The sequence below is a fragment of the Octopus bimaculoides genome, chromosome 6 (assembly GCF_046866305.1).
Source record: "Octopus bimaculoides isolate indiv1 chromosome 6, ASM4686630v1, whole genome shotgun sequence".
Classification (NCBI taxonomy): Eukaryota; Metazoa; Mollusca; class Cephalopoda; order Octopoda; family Octopodidae; genus Octopus; species Octopus bimaculoides.
The window spans coordinates 115,122,333-115,149,462 of NC_142933.1; the positions used below are offsets into that span (position 1 = coordinate 115,122,333).

Sequence of the window (27,130 nt, forward strand, 5' to 3'; positions counted from 1 at the left end):
GGAAGCTCTCTGCCAACTTCAAGACACCTTCTACTGCCCTCTTTCCTCCAACCCCACACCCAGCTGCCAACAGACTGTGTCCTCCACTATCCCTGACCTCATCTCCTCCTCCCATCTCTTCCCCACTGCTTCTAACCTCATTGTCTGCACTCCCACAATTTACTTCCTCCCCAAAATCCACAAACCTAACAACCCTGGCCGCCCCATCGTTTCTGCTTGCAACTGTCCCAACGAACTCATCTCCAGATATCTTGACCATGTCCTTGCCCCCCAAGTGGCTTCCCTCCTCTCTCAAATCCATGACACCAACCATGCTCTTCATCTGTTCAACTCTTTCTCCTTCCCTCCTGGCCCCTATAAACTTCTCTTCACTCTTGACATCAAGAGTCTATACATGATGATCCCTCACCAGGAGGGGCTGTATGGGCTCAACTCTCCTCCCCTCTTAATCTAACCCTCCTCCTCTCTCCTCTCTTCCTCTCACACCTACTTCCTCCCACCCACCTCTCCACTCTTGCTCTGGCACCTACTTCCTCTCTTCACTCCTACCCACCTCCCTTCCACCCTCTCCCTTCATCGTCACCCCCTCCCTCATTACCCCACCCTTACACATTCCAACCCCACCATCCCTATACATCCCATCCCACCCCACCCCTTGGATCCCACCCTTGCTCCTCCATTCTCGCTTCCCCCATACCCCAACACCACCATACCACACCACACCACATCACATCACCCCGCACACACTAGCACTGACCACTTCCCAGCACCTACACCATCATCCACACACCTACACATGGACACATGCACATGTCAATGTCATCAGCCCCCTTCCACACACACATACACAATCTTACATCCACACATACGTGCACCTCCGTTTTGAGATCATGACTACTTTATTATCTCCCCTTCTTCCTAGCTCTCCTGTGTGACCCCTCTGTCCGGCATTCGCCATGGTAGATCGCTAGCCACTAAACCTTTTTTTATTTTCTCTCTCTGTTTCTTTCTGTGTTCCTTTCTGTCAAAGGGTGTAGGCTCGAAATGTAAAAGACTTTCTCACTTCCTGAGCGTTAAACTAATACATTTGTTTGTTGTTTACACACACGTCTTTGCCTTTTGATTTTTGTAAATTTTCACTATATATATATATATATATATATATATACATAAATGTACATGTATTTTTTCAATATATATAAGCCACAAGGAAAAACTAAATAAATAGTTACCAGGGTAGCAAAAGTTCATACAGGTGCCAAGGATACAGCAGCCCACCTGAGCACATATATATTTAGAATAATAAAGTAGTCAGAATGTTGGATGATTATATACATTTTTTATTTACAATTTTAGCGTTTTCTTTAAAAAAAGTGGTTTAAAGTTAGATTTCTTGGCCTTTTTATATACAAAAAATTTGTGGGGTTTACCAAGCAAGGGAGAAGAAAGACGAAAAAATTTCCTGAGAAGGAGGCGGGGTAAAGAGGCATGGCTTTCGTAGTAGTATGTTCAGACTTGTTTGTTTAGTACTTAGTGGCCTTTTAAGGTGGAGAAGGAAAAAGAACTTTTGTATTTGAATTGGTCAAGGTTTTAATTGAAAAACCAGATATTGTTTTTGACTTTCTTCAGTAAAAATTATAATTGCTTTTCCAGGTCTTGTTCTTTTGTATTCATTAAAGAATAGCTATATGGATGTGGTCGACTTTTTTGGGTTGAAATTCTAGTTTTCAAAAGAGTGATTTTTGAGTGCACTATACATTCACTACAACAATGTGGTCCAACAACAATGTGGTTAAAAGTTTTTAGCAATGGTTTGAGATCATCTTCAACATATATACAACCAAATTCATATAGAATTCACATAGGTGGAATTTCAAAAAGTATATAGTTATGTTAATTTTTGTTGACTTTTTTTGTGAAGTATAGTTCCATTACCTTTTGGAACTTTGAATTTTCCTTCACATATTTCTAAATGTTGCCTTTTTTCATGTGTTTAATTTTGGGGAGAACTTCTTAATGAAGTGTAGCTCTGTTGTTTTTTGGAAGTCTGGGTTGTTCCTTGAGCATACTACCCTGGAATAATCAATATTTTCCACATTATACAATCAAACCTATCAATACTCTTACAGAGCCCCAAAATAGGAAAACTGATAAACAAAAGCTACCTGCAAAATAGTAAATACCAGGCAAAAATACCAACCCTATTGCAAAACAACTACAACAGCCATTAACATTTCTGCTGCTGCTGTCCTTACAGACAACCACACCTACTGCTGCTACCATAAACTATGACTCAGCAACAATCAGATGGCAATGGAACATCAGCACAATGTGATTATTGTATAAAAACATGTGAACTTCCATAACTGATATGAAATATTAATTTAATTAAACTTGCTTAAATCTACTTTCTTTATATGTTGGAGCATGTGCTGTTGTTGCCTGTTACTGCATTCACCATTTGTTGGTATATTCCTGGGTCCTATGACTAAATTGTCTTTTAAGTGATTGAAACTAGTAGCATATTTTGATAAAAGTATAAATAATTTCTTGCTTTCGTCCATAGTAAAGTTCTTAATATATTTTCTTGTTTTTGTTTTTAACATAAATTTATTTGTGGGAAACCTCTTAACCTCTGCAACACACACACACACACACGCACGCATGCACGCACGCACACACACACACACACACACACACACGTTACACTTTTCTTATATACTCACAGTACCAGGATGCTTCACATGATTATGTGTTACCAATGGTCGGATTTCTTTTCCAACCGATGACTCTATTCAGGAACTGAGATGCATTCTGTTACTTGTATGATTTGGGAGCGCCAGCTCAGACTGTTCATCATCATCATCATCATCGTTTAACGTCCGCTTTCCATGCTGGCATGGGTTGGACGATTTGACTGAGGACTGTCAAGCCAAAAGGCTGCACCAGGCTCCAATCTGATTTGGCAGAGTTTCTACAGCTGGATGCCCTTCCTAACGCCAACCACTCCAAGAATGTAGTGGGTGCTTTTACATGCCACCAGCGTGAGGGCCAGTTACACGGTACTGGCAATGGCCATGCTCAAAAACGTGTTTTTTACATGCCACCTGCATGGGAACCAGTCCAGCGGCACTGGTTCCCTCGCTCGAATGATTTTCTAACATGCCACCAGCACAAGTGCTAGAAGGCAATGCTGGTAACGATTATGCTTAAATGGTGCTATTTACGGGTTATTAGCATGGAAGCCAGACAGCTGCTCTGGCAATGCACACGCTCGGACAGTGCTGTTAGTGCTCCACTGGCGCAGGTGCCAGTCATTTGAGTATGGTTCAATTACGATTTCACTTGCCCCATCAGGTCTTCGCAAGCAGAGTTTAGTGTCCAATGAAGTAGATGTTGGCATGGGTGCCAGTTGTTGGATTCGGTTCAATTTCGATTTCAGATTTCAAATTCCAAATTCATTTACCTCAGCAGGTCTTCGCAAGCAGGGTTTTTAGTGTCCAATGAAGTAAAGATATGTAGTGAACACTTCTATCGCCATTATACACAAACAAACCATCTTCTCTCACTATAAATATTGACAGACATGAGCGTAGTAGAAAGCAACTCATTCCCTGTCATCACCTGACTGACAATTTCTTTGCGCGGGTAAATTATCTCCACCCATTTGCCTCAGGACGCAACTGACCAACCGTAACCCCTAATAAGGTCACGTGATAGTATTTTTCTAATGCTTCTCTGGAGCCTACCTTCAGCTATAAATAGCCTAGATTATACCCAGCAAATTCGTCGTGCCTCAGATCCTAGATCTGGCCGGCGCTGACCACACACGCATAAAACAGCAGCAACCAGTTTCCAGCGATGACATCAACACCATCGTACAACTACGAACTACAAGCATCGACCCTGACGTCGCCAGCAGCAACCCGACTCTTACGACTACCAGCGTCCCCAACAGCGTCAACATGACTCTACACGTACACAAGCTACCAACAGCTAACTGCAGCACTTCTAACCCAGTTTGTGTGATTTCTTCACCGCGATAATTAACAGCCAGAATTTAGCCTGCGAAGAACATCTACTCAAGAACCCGGCTTGGCATAGAAGCCACAACATCACAACTAGTGATCGCTCTGCCCCACACGCCTTAACTTCTTATATACAGACACTAACCACTGTGTACTCAAAGAACTGGTATCTTAAATTCTTATACGTGTTACTGACTCTTTTCTATACTATGTATCTCTCGCATACACATACATGTATTACTCACACACACTCTTTTGTTTACATGACGGCCTGTCTCTTATTGTGTTTCATTATGTCGCATTCACTCACACACAGACATACAATTTAATGCTACAATAAATCTTACTGTTATTCATCTCTATCGGTTGAGTCCTATCGTCTTCCTTACTGGCATTTACGAATTCTCTATGTTATCGAAGTATAACATATATTTATCATTTTGATATATTTTGTGTTCGACCGTGTAACGCATTATAATAAAGGAACTTGTTTTTCCATTTGTCACCATTTCTCCTTTTGGGTTCGCACGGTCGTTCTTACAGATATGAATTAGTGAGCTGGCTACACTTCTGGCAGAGGTCACAGATTATGCTCTCACTTGCATTACCGGGTCTTCTCACGTACTGCATATTTCCAAAGGTCCCGGGCACTGGCCATTGCCTCGGTGAGGCCTAAAGTTCAAAGGTCATGCTTCACCACCTCATCCCAGGTCTTCCTGGGCCTACCTCTTCCACGGGTTCCCTCAACTGTTAGGGTTTGGCACTTTTTCACACAGCTATCCTCATCCATTCTTGCTACATGTCCATACCAGTGCAATCGTCTCTCTTGCACACCACAACTGATGCTTCTTAGGCCCAACTTTTCTCTCAAGGTACTTACACTCTGTCGAGTATGCACACTGACATTACACATGTCCTCAGCAGTCACGGCCCATGTAGCATGGCTGTTCATACACATGCGTCATGCAGTCTGCCTTTTACTCTGAATGAGAGGCCCTTTGTCACCAGCAGAGGTAAGAGCTCTCTGAACTTTGTCCAGGCTATTCTTATTCTAGCAGCTACACTTTCAGTGCACCCTCCCCCACTATAAACTTGGTCACCTAGGTAGCGGAAGCTATCAACTACATATAGTTTTTCTCCCTGGAGTGTGGCAAAGGTTTTCTGCACATTTTCAGTGTTTATTGCTCCTGAGCATCTGCCACATACAAAAACTATCTTGCTAGTTAGCCTTCCTTTGATATTGCTGCACCTCTTATATGTCCATAGCTTACACTGGGTACATCTTATGGAGTTTCTACCTACGCCTTTTCTATAGATCGAGCAGGGCCATCTACCTGAAGGGGTTTGTGTCTTGTCTACCTTCCTACTTACTAGGACTTTGGTTTTAGCTATACTCTTTGTCCTTCCAGTTACACATACATCCACAAGTACAAACCAAATACATTCAATGTATACATAAAATCACACAAGAGTACTCTGGCATGCAGTCCACAGTCCACCCACTGTAGGCTCTAAATGTGATGTAGTATAGATAATAACACAAATGGACTGAGGTTAACTACAGATGTTTCAGATGGGTTTTTTTTTACATCATGTAAAAAGAAACCTTTTTCTTCCAGTGAATTCAAATTAAAATAAATTTTAACATTTAGGATTTTTCACACAAAGAGTATAGAATGCATATTGTCTCTCTCATCTCATAGCCAATGCTCTAACCACTGAGCATTGTGCCTTCACTATATATAAATGTGTGTGTGTGTGTGTGTATGAAAGCACATGGTTCAGTGGTAGAGTGTCAGAAAATAGAAAAAAAACCCCATTAAATACCAGTGAAGTAATAGAGTCAATTTACTTGTCAATATTTTAGTGTGAGAGGTTGCTAATAAAAACGTCAACACTTTAATAATTAGACTGGATCATTAATACAATAACCATGAAATACATCTGTGCAGTAAATAAGGACAACACTCATTCTGTGCGAATAATTTTATGTTCAAGGTTTTATTCAGATGCGTGACAAATGAACTCATACAATGTTCAAAAAAGATTTCTGAGAAGAAGAAAGGTTTGGAACAACTTGCCCTGTTCCATGGTAACTTTGAGTAAATAGAAATAAATCAAGCTATGAGGTTTACTTTCTACAGGCACTAGACGTAGAATACCATGACGAGCTACTGGTAGGAAATCAGATATTGAATTCATGTGCCTGGCTCCCTTGTTGTCGCAGTGGCTCTTGTCACGCCTCAAAGAAGCTGTTAAAGAAGAGAGTGATTTAAGCGGGAATGCACACTTAAATAGGCAATGTGCTACTAGCGACCTCCTGTGTGTTATTTTGAAGTTATGCGTAATAAATTAACAAAGAGGGAGTTAATCATGTTCACCTGGAATTTTCTGGAATATTCTAGATTGTTCGATCAGGAGAGATAGCTGTCATTGACTCCCAACGAATATTTTGTGGGTCTGCAAATCTGTTTCAGTTAGCGTTGCCTACAATATCTCACAAGTTTTTAGCATATGGTATTAAATGTGTAATCATAGATCAACTTCAAACAAATACAGATGTTTTAAATCAGTGTTTTATTGTCAATTAAAGACAACTGCATGGATTTGATGATTTTGGTTTTTATAACTTCAGCTCTGCGAGATCTTGTGACATACGGCTCATTATGATGATATCAACTGAATTACTAATAGTAAAAAGAAAAAATATTATAATTAGGAGTGGCTGTGTGGTAAGTAGCTTGCTTACAAACCACACGGTTCTGGGTTCAGTCCCACTGCGTGGCACCTTGGGCAAGTGTCTTCTACTATAGCCTTGGGCCAACCAAAGCCTTGTGAGTGGATTTGGTAGACAGAAACTGAAAGAAGCCCGTCGTATATATATGTATATATATATGTATGTGTGTGTGTGTGTTTGTGTGTCTGTGTTTGTCCCCCCAACATTGCTTGACAACCGATGCTGGTGTGTTTACATCCCCGTAACTTAGCGGTCCGGCAAAAGAGACCGATAGAATAAGTACTAGGCTTACAAAGAATAAGTCCTGGAGTCGATTTACTCAACTAAAAGGCAGTGCCGCAGTCAAATGATTGAAACAAGTAAAAGAGTAAGGTGGTGAGCTGCTAGAATTGTTAGGAAGCCAGGCAAAATAATTAGTGGCATTTTGTCTGTTTTTACATTTTGAGTTCAAATTCCACCAAGAGCATCTTTGCCTTTCCGCCTTTCAGGGCTGATAAAATAAGTGCCACTTGAACACCGGGGTTGATTTAATTGGCTTACCCCTCCCCTAAAATTGCTGGCCTTGTCCCAAAATTTGAAACCAATATTATAATTATAAACTGGCTGAGATTCTGTACTATTTGCATGCTTTCAGATATCATATCCTGTTGGACAAATATTTCAAGTTGAGAAGGTTGAGGAGAATTTTTTTTATTATACTCATATGTAAGAACTTATTCATTATACCTATTCACAGATCTAGCTGGAATTTTGGCAGCATTGAACTGGTTTTCCTAATTTCAATAAAATAATAGATTTAGTATTATTGAGCTGAACTTTGACTTGAGTTACAAAGTCTGAGAGTATGAACTTTTTTTTATAGATTTATTGTGGTGAAGTTTACAGAGATTTTGATGGATTCACTATAGGAATACTGAGGCCAAGCTTTCCAGGTGTTGGCAGTTGTGTTGGAGACAATTCAATGTCAAGGAATGTGATTTTGTGTTAATTTTAGATTAAAAGTAGTGAACAATAGTAAATACCTTTTGTGGTAAGAGCATACCCTATTACAATATTACTTAGCGATTCCTTAATGTATTTCTCTTCAAATATTTTAATGTATACATTCCATGTAAATTTAGAAATTATTTTTCATGCATAGAAGTGGTTGTGTTACCTTTTCTCTTTTTTTTTTGAAGAAGTCCATCAGTTTGCATTCTTACTTTATATCATGAAAATTAATTTTGCATTACAGCAAAATGTTTTGGAATGTATTATTTCCATAATGCAGAGGATTCCTATAGCTCAAACAGCAACATAAAGCCTACTATATTCAGGTTTCAGTTGGTAGCAGATGCTACAGGCATGTCTTCACTTTTTCAATGTCAACATTAATAGTTTTGATAACCAAAACACCACTAATTCACATTACTCAGTGATTTTAATGTTTGCATTAGCAGTGACTCTCTTGCTTAGGTGGAACTGTGTGATATAATGAAGCTAGTAACTGGAAAAAGATAACTTTTTGTTTCGTGAGGTAAGATAAAGTTGCATGAGAGGTTTGAAGGGTTTTCTTCCAATTAATCTTATTACTTTTATAAATTATTGTATTGTTCAGTGCAATTAATATCCAATGTTGCATGTACACTACATATTTATCTGGTTTAAAGTTGGCTGTGTTGGATACTTCATATTTTGAATTTGAACTGTTGTGATGTCACAGTGCAGCTGATCACAGATGCCTCAGGCCCTACATAAAGCTATTTGTAGCCTAACCATTGCTCAATTATTGAGTTTTACTTTGTGTATGAGGATGGATTCTATCATTTTCCTCTAGTTAGAGATTTTATGATTCTCTGAACTAGAGAGATTGATATCCAACATGGTTCAGCAACATTGTTCAACTAAATAGTCCTCTAGTATTATATTCTTTATCATGTAGTCATCCATAGAAGGGACATATATATGTCTTCCTAAATACAGGGTTATGTTTCTAGAGGATTCTGAATCACATTACTCTAAAGTAGGGGGTCACCAAACTATGGCCCGTGTGCCAGATCTGGTTTGCCACCGTATGGTACCTTTTGTGTAAATGAGAATTCATTTGCCTTTGAATATCAGTGTTTGGAACAACTTATGTCTGTAAGCAAACATTTTCAAAACTGAAGTATGTGAAGTCAGCACATCGAATGAGGTTGACTGAACATTTGAAAGCAATTCTTTTGGTTGAATATAGCAATTCCAAAGCAAATATTGATACCTTAAAAGCTAAACACCAGTTTCACAAACCTCACTAACCTTTTTTTGTTGTTTAGTTTGTGAGATTTGGATATTTGTGCACTGGGTGTGAGATAACTATCTTATTGCTAACGTTGCCTTCTTTGGTAACATTTTGGTAAATAAATGTTGGTTGGCTTTATTTTTTGTGTATTTACTGTATTGTATTGAACAAAATGGTTATGCAGCCTGTGCTCATCATTCTCTGTTATCTGGCTCACTGTGAAAAAAGTTTGGTGACCTCTGCTTTAAAGAATGCCACTAAGAAGTTAAGGGAGAAGAGAGTGTAGCTGTCATTTCAGAAAAGGTTAAGTTGGTATAGCATGTTGGTAATGTGTAGAATATAGCAGTTAGAGAGGTTTCACTTTCAGTTATTTTCTAAAGTAATAATTATGGATTTTGCTCAGGAATAAAATTTGTTAAAAAAATTGTTTGATTCGTAAGAAATTATTCACACATAATTTTGACATTATTGGACAACAGCTGTTTGGGTAGTAAGTTCTAGTCAAGAAACCTGTAGATATTCAAATACAAATGCCATCAACTCCATTTCATTTCTCACAACTTCTCACATTCATCCAGAGAAAAATTAGAGAAAAGTGAAAGAACAAATGAAGTATGGTAAATTATTGAAAATTGATTTATGTTTGAAAGATTTTATGAACATACAGCAATATGAGAATTAGAAAAAGTACAGTAAAGGTTTTATAATAAAAAGTCATGTAAAAGAGAAGACAATGTATATTTAAGACACTACATTCACATTATATTTGTACTTATTTACATGTATATTGTTAGTCCTTTAATGCTAACATTAGTTGCTGCCAGCTGTAAAATACAATGCACAACAGTGCCACTTTTAGTAAAATAATTCTGCTCAACAGGTAAGAGGTGCCAAAGATCACAGATCACTTACCAAAGAGTTATGGGTAAATATAACATTTTTAATAATTTGCACGAATTGGCACATTCCATTGTTTTGAAATACAGATAGTTGGAAAAAAATATATATATACACACACACAAGAAATAATTTAATTTATTTGCTTCTCCAAACATTTTATATGAAATACATTTAAATAATCATTGTTCAGGTTAATTAATCACAAAAAATACTGATGGGGTTATTTTTTGTTTTATTTGACAAAATTGTTTAAAAAAAATCAAATTTTATTTGCTTAAAGAAATAATCATGTGACTTTTTTCTCACCATTTATTTATAGAATTTATTTTACATTTGAATAATTCTTTGCATAGGAAAAAGATAAGACCTGCCAATGTATAGAAGCTCAAAACAAACAGAATATTAACATAGAACAGCCAATGGTTACAATAACAGAGTACAGGACCATACATGAAGAGAATCACTTGGATTATAGAGTACACTTAATTAGGTATATACATGTATATACTCTTGGTAGTGGGCACAGTATAGCCAAATGGTTAAGAAGTTTGCTTTGCAACACCAAAGTTCAATCCCACTGCATGGCACCTTGGGCAAATGTCATTTTCTAAAGGTTGACCCATACCTTGTAAATGAAATTTGGGGTAGACAGAAACTATAAAGAAGCCTGTTGAGTGGATTGAACCTGTAATTGAAAAAGTACAGCCTTGTCACACATGCTGTGATGTGCCAATTCTGCCTGAGAATTTTGTTAAGGTTGAGTATTCCAAGTGTCTGGAATGCTTAGCCACTTACATATAAATTCAATTGATTGAATTTTCATTGCTGAAAGACAGAGAACCATCTATATTCTTAGTATCGTGCATTGTGTATCAAGAGAAGTACAGTCAAGAGAAGTACAGCAAAGCATATTTTAGGAAAGTATGTTAATTTTGAATATATGAAACCATTTAACATTTCAGTTACATATAAACATATAGATGTGGAATATAAATAAAATAAATCTCACAGTTGAATTATGGAATACAAATCCTTATAATAGACCTCCCAGTATCCATATCTTAAACATCACAAATTGTTAGAATTGAAGACAATACTTCTCACAAGTAAACCAATTCTATGAGACAAGCTAGTATGTAAACTTTCATTATAGCTATGAGGAACAGACTCAATATTTCAAAGTTCTTGGTCACACTGACATAGAATTTTACTTTGCAAAGATCAATAAATACTTACAAATTAGTGAAGAAAATAAATTAGAAAATAACCAGCTATATGGAAGAATTTTGATAAAGTTTACACAACCAACTATTTCTGTTTTGTTGTTATGCATAATATGAATGCATGTGTGCATATATGGATATGTATATAAACATACATATATATATATATATACGCACACCATATTTGCCAACATATAAGACGCAGCAATATTTTTACGAGTATATTTTATGGGGGGAAAAAAAGGATATTTTAGTGTGATTTGTAGGGAAAAGGTATGACTGTGCATGTAAGTACAGTATTGAGACAGTTTACCGGAATAAAGCATGAAATTACATTATGGGAATATCATATCTTAACTATCTTCTTACAGATCAACCATATAGTCATTTAGGTCAAAAGAAGTGTCACAAAGTATGTAAAACTTGTCTTTCTAGCTGTGATGTCTTATGTAACTATGACTGGCCACCACTACTGCTATGGTGTTGTTGTCATGCACTCATTGCAAATGGCAGATGAAAATTTAACATTCCTTTCATCTTTCTAGGGGAATTTTTCATTTAGATAAATGTTTCTTAAAGGTAACACAGTCATTAAATAATGTATACTGAGGGAGGTATAATGAGGTGTGGTGACCTCCCAACATGACTGCCAATGTACCATAAGCAATTTTTCTTCAGTTTGTGCTAAGAAACTGTGATAATTTGGTTTCTTTTCAATATTTTAACATTAGTAGCAATTAATGTGACAAGCTGATTTATGCTCACCTGGCTCACTATCTTAAGACACTTAGTCTCCCAACCATAATATGGTGGCATTAGACACACAATTTCTTGATACATTTAAAAATGAAGTGAGCGTCTTATATGCTGGTAAATATGGTATATGTATACATATAAACATGTTTGTGTGTGTGCGCATATATATCATTTGATGATGCATATATATCTGTATGCAAATGTGTGTATGAATGTTTGTGTGTGTTGTGTGTGTGTGTGTGTGTATATATATATATATATATACATATATATATATAAATAATAATGAACTTATTGTATCCAGTGCTTAGGTGCACTACATTATATATACATACACACACATATATATAGTTAGATAGATAGAGACATGTAGATTTTTTTTTTTACAGGCAACCTCCACATATACAGGGCTCTTGTAAACTCTTAGTACATAGTTTATGTGAGCTCATTACTTCTTAAGCACTTTTTTCTTTTTAACATTAGACTTGAAGCTAGTATATTACAATTAGCTTATTATCACAGGAATCCAATATGGTGGAGAATATGATTCAGAATGTAAAGAACTAGAAGAGTTACAGCAAGGCATCTTTTATGCACTAACAATTCTATCACATAACTACTACAGACTTGGCACCTTAGTTATTGACCTTGAAATGATGAAATGCAAAGTTGACCTCAGTAGGATTTGAACTCAGATTTCAAGAAGGAAGAACAAACACTGCAAAGCATTAAACACATTGCATGTTTGTTTCTCTATATGTAGTCATTGTGTATGTGGGTATACATGTATTTATGTACATACATATATATCATACATACATACATACCTATGTGTTCATCATCATTTCATTTAATGACTGTTTTTCCATGCTAGCATTTCTAAAATGGTAAGTAATTAAGGCAGGATGCTCTTTCTGTCACCAACCCTTGCCTGCTTTTCAAAAATCTGAAAGCATAGAGCTAGAATATGATCTGTTGATAAGAAATCATCAATAAATGTAACTAGTTGCAGCCCAGCCACAAACAATGATATTACTGTTTATATCTGAGCAGTGACATCATCATTTGTACCTTGTTTGGTGTAAGTTGTAAACATTCACACAGAAACACATATACAATACACACACACACACAACAGCCTTCTTTCAATTTCCATTTACTAAATTTCCTCACAAAGTATTGATAGGTTTGGGTTTATTATAGCAGAAGACATTTGCCCAAGCTGCAGCTGAGATATCAAGTGAATTGGATTTTGCATTCATTTCAGAAACTGCTCTTTCATCCTCCTCTATAGGTGTTCACCATAGAATCTACATGATGGATGATGCGCACATACACACAGAGTTTGAAAACTTGGAACAATATTTTTAAATGTATATTTTCCTAATTGAAAGTGGTAAGATGTGATTTGAGGGAAATTTGAAAATTTGGTAGCTATATCTAGCAAGTCACATTCACATGCAGAGGTCTACTCTTGGTTCAAAATAAATTTTAGTGCTGTTGTGTAGTCCCAGATTAGTCATGGAAAACTACTTGAAAGGTATTCCAGTCACGACAATCCTGTCGTGTGTGTGTGTTACAACAGACCAAGCGTAAACGACTTAAGCTATAGCTGCTGTGTAGGAAACACTGATAAAAAAATTTCTCAATTTCTAAAGTTGTTTTCACTTGTGGCAAAACCCTGATATATTTGAGGAAGAAAATAATAATAAAAAAAAAAAAAGAAAAAAAAAAAAAAAGCAGTCTATATATTTTCCAAAGAGAGAGATCAATAAGCATCTGAAGTTAAATTTGATAAAATAAAAACAACAGTTCTTAGAAACACCTTCAAGACTCACTTCTTAACTTAAACTGGAATACCTCATTTTGGCTGTATAGCTTTTATTCCAGTGATTCAGAGCTAGTTATTCAGCAATCAAAATAGGATTGAAGGGAAACTTATACTATAGTGATGTAATATTGAGATCTGGTGGAAGCAAAAGCTATGTTTGTATGATACTGGGACATGACCAGCTGATATTTAGAATGCTTTCTAGAAAATTAGTTAATGGTTCCTGCATTTTTTAAATATATTTTTATATTACATGTATTCTCTAGTTTTCTTATTTAACACAGGTAACAGCAAGGAGATAAAATGAAGAGGTGGTTAAAGTGAAATGGAATATACAATGTACACAAGGCAATGTGTAAAACCATCATAAAATCACCATTATATTACTTTTAACTTTAAAAGTTATGATGGCTTATGTAGAAATGATAGAACCTTTTGGTAGCACAGACAAAAAATATGGTACCTATGTTCAGAAACTATAAATGTTTTTATTGTTTAATACATGATTGATGTTGCTAATAAAAATTTAACTTGTTAGCAGGAAAATATGCATTTATTGCTTCAAATTTACTTCAGTAACATATATTTCAATAAAATGCTGAACATTTGGAAAGAGCACTAGTCCCCTGAGTTAATGTTTACAGTAGAAATGTTTAAGTTCCACAAAAGAGATCAATAGTAACACAATCTTCTATGCTGCTTTGGAAAATTTGAGCAAATTGAGTGAATTCAATAAGGAGCTTGATTATGTGTGCGTTGACAATGTAAATATTAAAAAAAGGATAATCAAATGAAAACTTGACTTATATAAATGCTTGAGGAACAGCTACATCAATGAGAATGACATTAAAGGATTCAGGAGTGCCATGATGTAGGTAAAATTCCTGCTACAAATCCGTTTTAAGGACCTCAGGTGCATGACTGACCTGCAAATGGGTGGAGCATACTAAACAAGAATGTTTCCTCCCACCGGAAATAACTACAGAGAAAATACCAGAATATAAGAAAAAATTGTGTTAACTGCCAGGGAGTGGGAATGGATCATATAAGTATTCCAAGCCTAAAAACACCAGCAGAAACAATGCATGTATGACACAAACTGTGGCTGTATGAATGCTCTAAGATTCTGGAAACCAAAGAGACCAACCTGCATAAATTTTATTAACTCTCTTAGGCTACCCAGGCTGATTGATTGGCCCAAGTGATACAAGCTGAAAGGACTGATGCTGATCTATCAGCCTGATGTAATAGCTAATCAGAGATTGCCTTTCAGTAGATGTATCTCAATAGAAAAAAAATTTTTAGTCTTTTTCTTTTTGGCTACACATACCAAAACGCTAGGTCTCAAAAGGGTTAAAATTAAAAAAAGAAATCATTCTTATTATTCAAAAAGTTATCACAAAGATAAAGCAACAGAAAGTATGATTTTGGTCAGTTTGGATAACTAAGCATCAAAAATCTCTGGTAAAGATTTTTGTTATGAGAAAAACTGCTAATTAGAGGAGTTACAGAATTTAAATAATATCTGAAACACAAATCAACTGCTTTATATTTTGTTACCCTATTCAGTTATAAAGGATGTAGGTACACTATGAATAATCTACACCCTAATCACTTAAACACTTCTAGATAGCATCATGTTATTTGGTATTCCTAGAAGTAGTGATTCATTTGAAAGATGTTAAAATCAGTGATCTCCAGTTGGCAGCTGACAATTGCAATATCCTTTAGTTTACTCATGCTATTAAACGGAACCATCTACAAAATTTTATAGGGGAGAACACAAGAAGGGTTTTTAGTTACGATTGTCATGTAAGAATGAATCCTGGGAATGTTCTCATTACAAATATCACACTACCTTATCCTGACAGGTGAAACACATATAGTTGTAACACAGTGAAATGCCAATAGTAGAAATGAACTCGCAATACATATACACATTATAATTTTAATCTTCTCAAGTTTATATCAAATGACTGATGATATTTGAAAGCTAAAATGGAAAGACTGCTGTAATTTTTAATAAGTTTTCCACTGTCAATCATTTGTGACTGTTTTATAAAATATTGAGAATATAAGTTTGGAATTTACATATGGCTTGTCTTACAAGTGCTTAGTATTCGCTTCCTTGTTTGAGTAATTTAGATCATGTTCAATTGCTAATTATATATGTATATAATACTCTGAATTTTCTTCTATGATGAAATTGAAAAGGTACTCAAAATAAATAATTACTTAACAATGAACTAATTTGCTCAAAGACATGTAATTTGCCTTGTCCAGAGAGTAAAATAAGAGCAATGTTAGGGTTATGGACAGGAATGCTGAATTTGATGGCAAGAAAGGATATTTGCTACGTTACTGTATTGATCAAGTAATTTAACAAACTGTTTGTTATATTTATTTTATTTCTCTATTTGAGTATTTCTTAATTAGATTGTTTTCCTTATTAACATTGCTTTAAATAAAAATATATACAGGATTAAGCCACTGTTGCTGAACTAGCAGATAATCTTGCCTGTTAGGATGGGTTGTCTGCTATAAATACTGAAAACAATTATAATACTATAAACAAATATCTAAATGATTATTTAACCTATAGCATTTTATGGTTGTGCAAGGAAAGTAACTGCTGTTAATTAAAAAAAATAATAATAATAAAGCAACAAAATATTCTTAAAAAAAAAAACCTAAAAATTCATTCTTCTTTCTTATGATGACCTATCACTCATTGGTTCAGATATGTTTTCAAAAGAGGAGTGATATGGGTGGTAATCTACCTGATATTGTTCCCTTTATCTATCAACTTGACAATTTACTTTGAATTGTGTCGATGGCACTTTTTATGAATAGAAGTCTTTGTTGTAGTTTTTTGAATGACATTGCTGTTATTTGTAATTTACTGTCAATTGGTAGTATGGTAATCATCCACCACACCCATGCAGGACCATTGGGTGTATCTAATTCAGTAGATGATAACTTTGGAAGGCATCCATAGTGATCAGTGATTTCTCTCACACTCTCTGGTTGCAGCAACTTTAACCATTTTTTACTCTTTTCATAAACTTCTCTTTCAAGATTTAGTAGTTCTGAAAACACATAAGAAAGGGGAAAATAAATAAACTGTAGAGAAATTTAAAGTAGTCAAGCTACAGTTTTTAAGTATTTACTTCAGAAATTTACACAGATGTGAATACATATGTTCTTTTTGTACACAGAAAAATAAAGCAAGATTGTCTTGACATGTTTCATGTTCATTGTATCTTATCTTTAATTTGCTTTAATCATTTGACTGTGGCCATGCTGGGGCATTGTCTTGAAGGGTTTTAGTCAAATTGGCCCCAGGATTTATTTTTTAAACCTAGTACTTATTCTATTGGTCTCTTTTGCCAAACCCCTAATTCATGGGGATGTAAATACACCAACACCAGTAATCAAGTGGTGACAGAGGACAAACACAGACACAAAGACACACACACATATATACAACAGGCTTTTTTCAGTTTCTGTCTACCAATTCCACTAAAGGTTTTGGTAATAAGTTTTTAAAGAGTTTCCAAAAAGAAAAATAAAACCTTCCTTTTAAAGATTTCATATCGAGTTCTTAACTACTGGCACAAATCCAGCAATTTTGAGAGAAGAGTGATAGTCAATTACTTGAACCTAGTGTTCAACTGGTACTTATTTTATCTACTCCTAAAGAGAAGTAAAGTCAACCATGGTGGAATTTGAATTCAAAACAAAGATGGATGAAATACCGGAAAGCATTTTGTCTGACTGAGGTGGCAGAATTGTTAGAACCAGTGTTCAACTTTCTACTTATTTATCAACCCCAAAAGGACGAAAGGTAAAATTGACCTTGGCAGAAGTAGAACTCAGAACATAAAGATAGATGAAATATTGCAAAGTATTTTGTCTGAGCAGGATGAATTGTTAGAATGTTGGGCGAAATGTTTTGTGGTATTTTATTCATCTTTATACTCTGAGTTCAAATTCCACCAAGGTTGATTTTGCCTTTTATCCTTTCAGTACCAGTTGAACACTGGGGTTGATGTAATTGACTATCACCTTCCTTCAAAATGCTGGCCTTGTGCCAATAATAGAGAGCATTATTATTACTGAGTTCTTACTTAGGTTCAAGGCCTTGAATACAGACGAGGAGACATTGATTATATCAACCCTAGTACTAGAGTGCTACTTTGTTTCATCAACTCAACAGGATGAAGGGTGAAGTCAATCTTGATAAGATTTGAATTCAGAATGTAAAGAGTCATAAGAAATATAGTAATGACAGTTTGTTTCATGTCCTAAGGAGTCTGCCAATCCCTTGCTCTTATGTAAAATATTCACATTTAAATACCACTTTCATCTGAATACAAAATGAAAATCACAATTAGATTGGTTAATTTACGATTTTGTTTCGCTGACATAGTAATTATAATTAAAGTTAATTTTCTAATCAGAAATTATTAAAGAAAAATCACTGGTTATTTTTACATTTTGTGAGTTATATATTTGAACATATTACTTATTTATGCTATTGTAAAAGCATTTCATAATGATCTGCTACACAGGCACAGGAGAAGAACATACATGGCTGAAATAACAGTATACTACTGGTGCTTATTTTACCAACTCCTGGTGGATGAAAAGTTGACTTTGGCAGGACCTGAACTCAGAAAATAGAGATACAAGAAATGGTGCTAAGCATTCAGACTAATGCAGTAATGATCCTGCCAGCTCACCACCTTAATTGTTTTTGATTTAGGTACAAAGCCTACAGTTTCGAAGGGAAGAGGAATACTTTATCAATCATGGAAAGGGATAAAAGGAACAGCAATAATAATAAGTCTTTTTAATTTTGACACAAGGCCAGTCATTTTGAGGGAGGGGAGAGGCAAGAACTCGATTGGTATGGTATTTTATTGACCCCAAAAAGATGAAAGGCAAATAATGATAACAACAACAGCAATAATAATAATAATAAACTCAAATTACCTTCACGTTCTACTGAGTCTATTGGGTTATCTTCAAAAAAAGACACAAAAGCGGTGTTGTATCCATCTAAACTTTCCCAACTATGCACTTTGAAGCGCCTACCACCAACAGTGTCTAACAATGAACATCCATTTGCCAGCATCTGAACAGTTTTAATGTTAAGCATACAACCAAATTCAGGATAATTTCTGTAAAATAGACAAAAGTAAAATGACAAAGTTAAAATGAAAACTCTAAGATTTAAAATTTATATTGAAAAATTGCAATAAAATTTATACATTTATAATTACTTTCCTGACCCCACCACATCAGATAACATACATATGTATTGTCTCAAAAAATACAATAACGTTTTAAAGCCATATTTTTCCTGCTAAAGTAGTGTCAGGGCAAAGGGAAGAAAATTATCATGAGGGATCACAAGGCTATCTTCTACACAGCCTTCAATCTTATTTCCTCCATTGTCTTCTACACATTCTTCCTTTACTTCCTTCTGCATTAATTTCCAATCACTCCTCACTCAGTCACTTTCATCCTTCTTCAGCACATGAACTAACTACCTCATCCCATTTATCATCACTGGCTCTACTCCCAGCAATACAACATTTTTCCTATGGAAATCCTAATATGTATCTCAAATCTATACTTCTAAATACTGAGATTTTTTTTAATACAAGATTTTGAAAGTAAAAGTTTTGAGGTATCAAATAGGTAAATGATGTAATAATTCCAAGGTAAAATTACAATTAATAAATAAAACGTACTGCAACCTGGTGTAAACTGAACCTGGAGTCAATGAATTCATTTACTAATATCAGTTTCAAATTTTGGCACAAGATCAGCAATTTCAGGGGAGGGGTTAAGTCGATTACATTGATCCCAGTATTCAACTGGTACTTATTTTGTTGACCCCAAAAAGATGAAAGATGAAAATTCTGACCATGACAGAATTTGAACTCGGAATGTAAAGATGGACAAAATGCTGTTAAGCATTTCACCCAGTGTGCTTACAATTCTGCCAGCTCGCTATCTTATTTAATTTATTGATATTAAGACAAGAAAGAGAGAGAAAAAAAAGCCTGTAACAACACTTACCCATTAGGTTCTTGAATAGTCATTCCAAATTGATTGGAACCAGACTCAAGACATCGCCTGACCATCAGCCTGTAGCGAGGTTCAAATATGTGGAGAGGACATCTGATGGTGGGGCAAGCAAACGTGCAGACAAAAACTGGAATTTCACATGTTCTGTCCTTACTGAAATTTAAAATCAAATGTAGAATCATAAAAACAAAATGTACAATTTAAATAACTAAAACCATTATTGTTTGTGTAATATTCTATTTATGCTCTACATAAATAGCTTAGAACATATAAATGCACAACAAGGCAATATTTTTTCCATGTAAGGAAAGGTGAAAACATACACAGAACAGAGACATTTGCATATATATGAGATGCAGGTATGGTGGCTGTATAGTTAAGAAGTTTGCTTTGCAAATCATGTGATTCAGGGTTCAATCCCACTACATGGTACATAAGGCAAGTGTCTCCATAGCCTTGGATCAACTAAAGTTCTGGAAGTGAAGTTTAATAAACTGAAACTGTGTAGAAGCCTGCTGGAAAAATGTCATGAGCATATGTGTGTGGAGGGGTCTTTAGCTCTGCACTGACTTATATGATGCCACTTATGAGATCGATAAAGTAAATACTTGGGAGCTCTGAGATCGATATAATCAACTAAATCTTTTGAAGAATATATTTTCACACACACACACACACACACACACACTAGTATGTATGGGTATTTATATATGTGTATAAAAAGATATTTTAAGTGTATATACACACACAAATTATTCTTAGAACATTTTTTTTCTTTTTATATTTCATTTTAAATCATTTACCTTACATTTGATTCCAATATTTAAACAAGCAACTGATCAGTAACTAAATGCTTTAATAAGCCTCAATACACAGGAAAATTAGTTGATAAAACATCAATAGTGATCTTTACCAGCATTTCTAGCTGACAATTATAAATTTTGAGTAAAAAAAAAAAAATCTACATATTTCTATGAAAAAAGAAAGGAGATGGGATGACAAAAGAAACAAGGGTGATAGAGTGTGAACATAGCTGTATTCCTTTTACAATAAGCAAAGAAACCAATATATACATACCATGCAAATTTTTTCATCAGTTCTTCATGCTCTCTTTCAACTTTAGCATAATCTTCAGGGAAATAAGTGCAAATAATGTTCTGCAAACTATCTACCACAGCCCAGTTTTGTTCAGCAATATACTACAATACACAAAATATATTCAGGGTATTTTTTTTCTAATTTTTTTTTTTTCGTAAATTGTATAAAAAAATGATTTCAGTGATAATATCTACTTATAAACACACTAAGTTTCATTTTCCTTTTGTTAACTTATTGTAAAGTTATTGTAAAGTTTTTTTTTTTCAAAGCTCTCTGCAGTAAACAGGTTAATTAGAAATATTCAATGAGGAAAAGAGTATAAAATAGTAATAATATATCTGTCTAGTCTAACCCATGCTAGCATAGAAAAAAATGGACATAAAAAATTAGCCAATGAAATATGGTAAATACTTACTTGTTCCAAAGAAGTTTTACAAAGTGGGCACTTTGGATTATGATCAAGAGTTCGCACCAAGCATTCTTTACAAAATGTATGGCCACAAGGTGTCACAACAGGTTGAAAGAGCAAAACAAAACATAAACTACATTGAAGATCTTCTAATTTTAACAGATGAATGCATGGAGTGCAGCAGGTTTTGTCACAGAGTATTATTGGTTGGCACTCTAAATGGATTTAGATACAAACAGGGTTTTAAATAGGTGTATAGAGATAGTACAAAATTAAAGATTACAAAGATATATGGAAAAATATAAAACATAAAAGTCAGATACTTAGTATTTAACATATTCTGTTGATTAAATTGATTAAAACTCATGTCTAATTAAAAAAAATTCCACTTTGCTTTTAATAAGATTTTCTCTTTAATGTAAAGGTAATGCAGTCAATTTATTTTTATCATACTGCATGGTAAAGATATCTATACAATGAAAATTAAATACCAGCATGTGTTGATGAAATTAATTGCTAAATTCTGTTAGTGATTAAAAGAGAATCCAAACAATAGGTATTAATAAAACTTACGATCCAATTGAGATGGAGGGATTTGTGAGTTGGAAGAACTGTCTTCATTATTTTTATTAAATTCAGTACCCTGTAACGATGGTTCAGATGCTGATTTTAACTGGAATATTTTGGGGGGAAATAAGCACACTGGTAATGAATGACCTAAATATAAAAAGTAAAATATTATTACAAGCAAAAATATGAAATAATTTTACACACAAATCAGACACATGGTAAATTAAATTTGAATTAAAAGTATTACTTACTTTTATTGTCATTAAACCTAGAGAATTTTTTGCAACTGTCTTCATTATCAACCTGTAAGAGACATCAAATTCAATTTAAATTTAATTTATAAATTTAAATCTCAGGCATTTTCCAAAATTCAATTTTTTCAATTCAACTCATTTTCTTTCGTGTATTTCAACCTTTTTAATATCAACCCACCTTCATTATCCTTTGTATTTTCCCTTTGCATGTGTCAAATTGGTATTCACTAGCTTCACATTGGAGCAATGCTTGATCCTTGTCTGTTTCCATTTTTGAGCTGACACAAGGTATAAACCCAGGTGTTGCTGAAGTACAAAGCTGATGTTCTTGATCAGCATCTTCCTTCAATAATTTGTGTAATGCCTGAAAATGAATGAAATGTTATTCATGTAATAAGTGCACAGAGAGAGAGAGAGAGAGAGAGAGAGAGAGAGAGAGAGAGAGAGAGAGAAAGAGAGAGAGAGAGAGAGAGGAGCAAACGTATCTGTACACATACATACCAAAACTGATATACACATTGCATATTTGCACACATGCATATCAAAGTACACACATGTTTATATGCATGCTGGACTTCCCACTGAGGTTTTAATTTTAATGAAAGAGCCTCATTTTTTTTTACTTAGAAACGGTTTCTTTTTTAACTTTTGGATATTCATGCTGCACAACATGTGTGTATATGGAAGTGTCTGATCAAATTCTCTTGCTAAAGTAACTGTCACTCAGCCCAAAGTAAAAAATTGTTTCTCTGGTACTCCTAAGAGTGTGTATCATCAAGTACTGTTTAACAACAATAACTAAAGGTAAAACCATGTTTCCTCAGTTCAATCTGCAATAGGTTAATGAAAAGTCTTTTGTTTTTATTTTGTTCCTACGGGTGCATCATGAAAAAGTTATAACCTTTTTCTTAGTTCAAAATATGTTCATCAATTGCACTGAAGACTTCTTTTTTGGCCAAGTAGCTTAGACTTATTCTTAGCCATATATTAAGATAGAGAGTTAGCATAATAGGAGATGCTCACATTGAACCTTAGATGGTGTTTGGTTCCTTTGAGACCAGTTAATCTGCAAGTCATATTTATACAAGCCATATTTATGCAATTCTTCTCCACCTATTGCCAAAACTTTATCCTTAATAGGAATGAGAGCCATGTTGAAGGTGGCATCTTCAGATAGGTCTTTAAATTTTAGTCACAAAATCACTGTGCGATAATAGACCGCATGCAAGAAGAGTCTGCAGTTTTGAAAGTTAATGAGAAACAACTGCTTCCATCATTTTTACTTCACTGTAAATATTTTCTAACAGGCTTTGTCTGAAATATGCTTCTCTACATGCAGTACAGATATGACTATCTGCCGTTTGAAGCTGCAGATATGATTTTAGTCCTCTTCTTGCAAGAACAAACTTAAGAATCTATGCTGTACACTTCAGATGGCTGGAATCTGTCTATTTATGAAAGTGTAATCAAATCTAATTTCTGTCTCAACAACAAACACACTTTTTACCTTCTCCATTTTGATTTTGGTCCAGGTGTAATGTGAAAGAACTTGATGATCTTGTTAAAAAAACAAAATGGCTTAAAAGATACTGCACAAGTATTTCTCTTGGAGCTAGAGCTTGCTGTATTATATTTGTGATGTAGGACCAATATGTATGCACAAATATAATTTATATATACACACATACAAATTAAATTTATATAACAGTTAAACACACACAATTTTTTTTTTTATGATACTGTGTCAAAGTTAACTAGTGTTTTTTGTCTCATTACACTGTCTTTTTTGTTTTACTTATGTACATAACTGTGATTCTGTCTCACTTCCTGCCATTGATAATAATTCACACACACATACAGATATTTGATAGTTAACATGTTTAAAAATAGGGAATAATAAAATAATTTGTTCTAAAAACAAACAAATCAATTGATTTTTAGTTAGATTTAAGGAATCAAAACAACTAAAAAGAATGTATAAAGTTATATGACAATATTCCATACCATCATTAGCTGCTTTTTTGATGTACTACTTGAAGGATTGATTGTTAAACAATCAAGATAACTCGACACAGATTCTGCATATCTTTGCATTTCATATAATACAACACCTTTCTTATAGTAGCCCTAAAATGAAAAAGGGAAAAAATGTTTCATGAAAGCAAGAAAGCAAAGAAAGATGTTACATTTTACATTATATGTATCATTAATTAAATATATTCTTTGAGAATATTATACACTGAATTTATGATGAGTGCACTTTGTATTAAAGTGTCAAAAATATTAATACTATAAAGTATTTAGACATTTAATACGAGTGATTATATATACTGTATTTTGAAATAATAGCATGAAATTTAATATCAAAAAAAATTCCTCACGAAGATATATGTTTAAAATAGTATTGTATTAAAAATATATGTAAATATATGAAATATGACAGTTTAAAAGTTTGGTAATTAATGCATCTTATGATCGTTTCACGAAAGTTTTGTCATTATAATGGAACACATTGATAGATAATACTTCCGCTTGTTAGAGATGGAAAAGGTAAAGTTTGTATAATATATCGAATATTATTTTTAAAATCAGAAAAATATACGAAAAACTATTTTTGAAAAATAAATTAAAATTTACTGGTTTTGATTTAGGTAGGTAGACTTTGGTATGAAAATTTTAAAGATTGTATATATATCCTTGGTAAGTTCCTCTCAGTAATCCATGACAATTTTGTGTAAGCGGTACCTTATCCTGCATTCCATATTTGATATGTGGAAGATTGATTTTGGTGGTCAAAGTATTACTATTACATTTTTATTTGTATAACTGGAAGATACCAATTTAAATCATAATTATTGTATGTATGTCATATTTCCTGATATAGCTCATGGTGGCAAAAGTATATTTCCAGTGTGTAACCTTCATCTGATAGGTCCAATTCTAGTTACTAACATTCAAAATATTCTTCAAAGAATTAGTTGAAAACTTCATATGAAAGACAATCGATAAAACAAGCAATCATAAGTTACAAACTAAATATCCAAAGCTTTCAAGACTTCCACTCTACATCTAACTTATCATCTTGTTATGTACAGAAAATAGTATAGCAAAGGAAAATTAATTAAAACTGAGTAAAACTAATTATTAATTGAGCAAAATTAATTAAAATTGGAGTAAAACTGTTGATTCAATTTTTTCATTTTGGCCACGACAAGGGAGACAACTTATATCTATGGTATGCTCAATGACAATTATGTACATATTTATGCCTTATAAGACCTCTTCAGAGAACAATAGCTATACCAATACTTACTAAACCTTGAATCATTGAAAGATTGAAGATCTTGCCAAAAGGATCAAAGACATGTAGTAATGAGGTCTAAGAAGACTGAAACAAATCCAGAATTGCCATGTACTTTCTAAAGATTACATGCCCTTGCTTAATTTTTAATTATTTTGATTTTTAAAGTTGTTCCCCATTACTTTGCTTTACCAGAATTAACCATTAAGCTAATGTAATATTCCCACTGCAATCCTTTGGGTCACAAGATAAATTATGCTAGCCTGCTTGTTGCCAATCATGAGTTTCCTGTAGAATGCATTTCAGGATAAATACCCTTCCTGCACCACACCTTCATCACCCCATTACACACAGCAACATGGAAATAAATGCTAATTATCTAAAATTCAAAATTTAGGGTTATGTTCAACGTACATCACCTTTCCCTATTTTATAGTGTTTTTGATACATGCATATGTATGTATGTAATGACTGAGGCTTATGGCAATATGCTGTGCTTGAGTAGAAGACACATCAAGTAAAGTGAAAGCATAGTCGTGACAGATGCTGGTGTCATGCAACCGGTACATGTACCGGTGGCCGGCTGTAGAAACAATGCCATATCAGACCGGAGTCTGGTGCAGCCCCTCAGCTTACCAGCCCTGATCAAACTGTCGAACCCATGCCAACATGGACAATGGATGTTAAATGATGATATATATATATATATATATATATATATGTATATATATATATATATTAAAAGCTACTTTTTAAGATTAGCACACAACCATAAATTTAGAGTTTGCTTTAATTAAATTGATCCTAGTATTTGACTGGTACTTTATTTCAGTGACCCAAGAAAGGTAAAAGGAAAAATTGACCATGGCAGGATTTGAACTCAGAACATAAAAGTTAGTAACCAATAAAAATAAACATTTTGTCTAATGCTCAAATGGTTTTTGCCAGTCTACTAGCCTAGTCAGAGGAAATATTAACTAAATAATTGATCAATGGAAAGCAAAGAAGCATTCATCCTAGGTGAGTGTGATCAATAATAGTAAATTGTATTTTGTCTGACTAAATATTATAGTCAGGTATATCTGAAACAAATTGTTTTGTTTGTGTACGTGTGTGTGAATGTGTTTTTTTTGTATTTTATTGTTCCTGCAATTGATTTCGTTTTGTTTAACATGTGACTCATTCAGCACATATTAAACTTAATAAAGTAAATTTTTGCACCACCCCCTCCAACAGAAAAAAAGCTAAGATTAAACAATTATTGGCAAAAAATTCAGACTTCATACTTTCAATAGGTATTGATATATCTGAGCAAACACTCACTCAAGCAATCAAACAGGGCTAAATAGCAATATCTAATTCCTCACCACTTTTTGGCTGAATATATAGGAGAGATAGGGCGGTGGTGTGGCATGGTGTTATTAATGCTCTGGTGCAAAGATATTTTTGGTGCTGCCTCATTAACATCCACAAGCAAAAGAGAATCTTGCTCCTCCTTACGCCTGTGTCCAGAAGTGACTGACCCTACCAACACACCTCTGGAGTGGGAAGAATAACAATAGATGTTCAATACTTTGGTTTTAAGGACTACAAGATTAAGAATCAACTATGGTAAATTTAATCAGAAGCAATTAGCAAAAAATTTATTTGTAAATTCTTGT

General features: G+C 34.2%; 2 protein-coding genes across 2 annotated transcripts in view; one reads left to right on the top strand and one right to left on the bottom strand.

The window, feature by feature from the left end:
• The window catches only part of LOC106879176 (beta-keto L-gulonate decarboxylase), a 129,583-nt gene that overhangs the window by 27,028 nt on the left and 75,425 nt on the right, over positions 1-27,130 (top strand). The gene's annotated exons all lie outside the window — the stretch shown is intronic.
• LOC106880271 (LON peptidase N-terminal domain and RING finger protein 1) overlaps positions 15,043-27,130 on the bottom strand; it is a 40,986-nt gene continuing 28,898 nt past the window's right edge. Inside the window, exons 4-12 of the mRNA XM_089354455.1 lie at positions 24,173-24,295; positions 22,347-22,532; positions 22,166-22,217; positions 21,918-22,061; positions 21,351-21,559; positions 20,915-21,036; positions 19,829-19,990; positions 18,734-18,921; positions 15,043-16,824 (exon numbers count right to left, since the gene is read on the bottom strand). Coding sequence (XP_089210581.1) covers positions 16,538-16,824; positions 18,734-18,921; positions 19,829-19,990; positions 20,915-21,036; positions 21,351-21,559; positions 21,918-22,061; positions 22,166-22,217; positions 22,347-22,532; positions 24,173-24,295 — 1,473 coding nt within the window. The 3' untranslated portion in view covers positions 15,043-16,537. The remainder of the gene's footprint in view (positions 16,825-18,733; positions 18,922-19,828; positions 19,991-20,914; positions 21,037-21,350; positions 21,560-21,917; positions 22,062-22,165; positions 22,218-22,346; positions 22,533-24,172; positions 24,296-27,130) is intronic.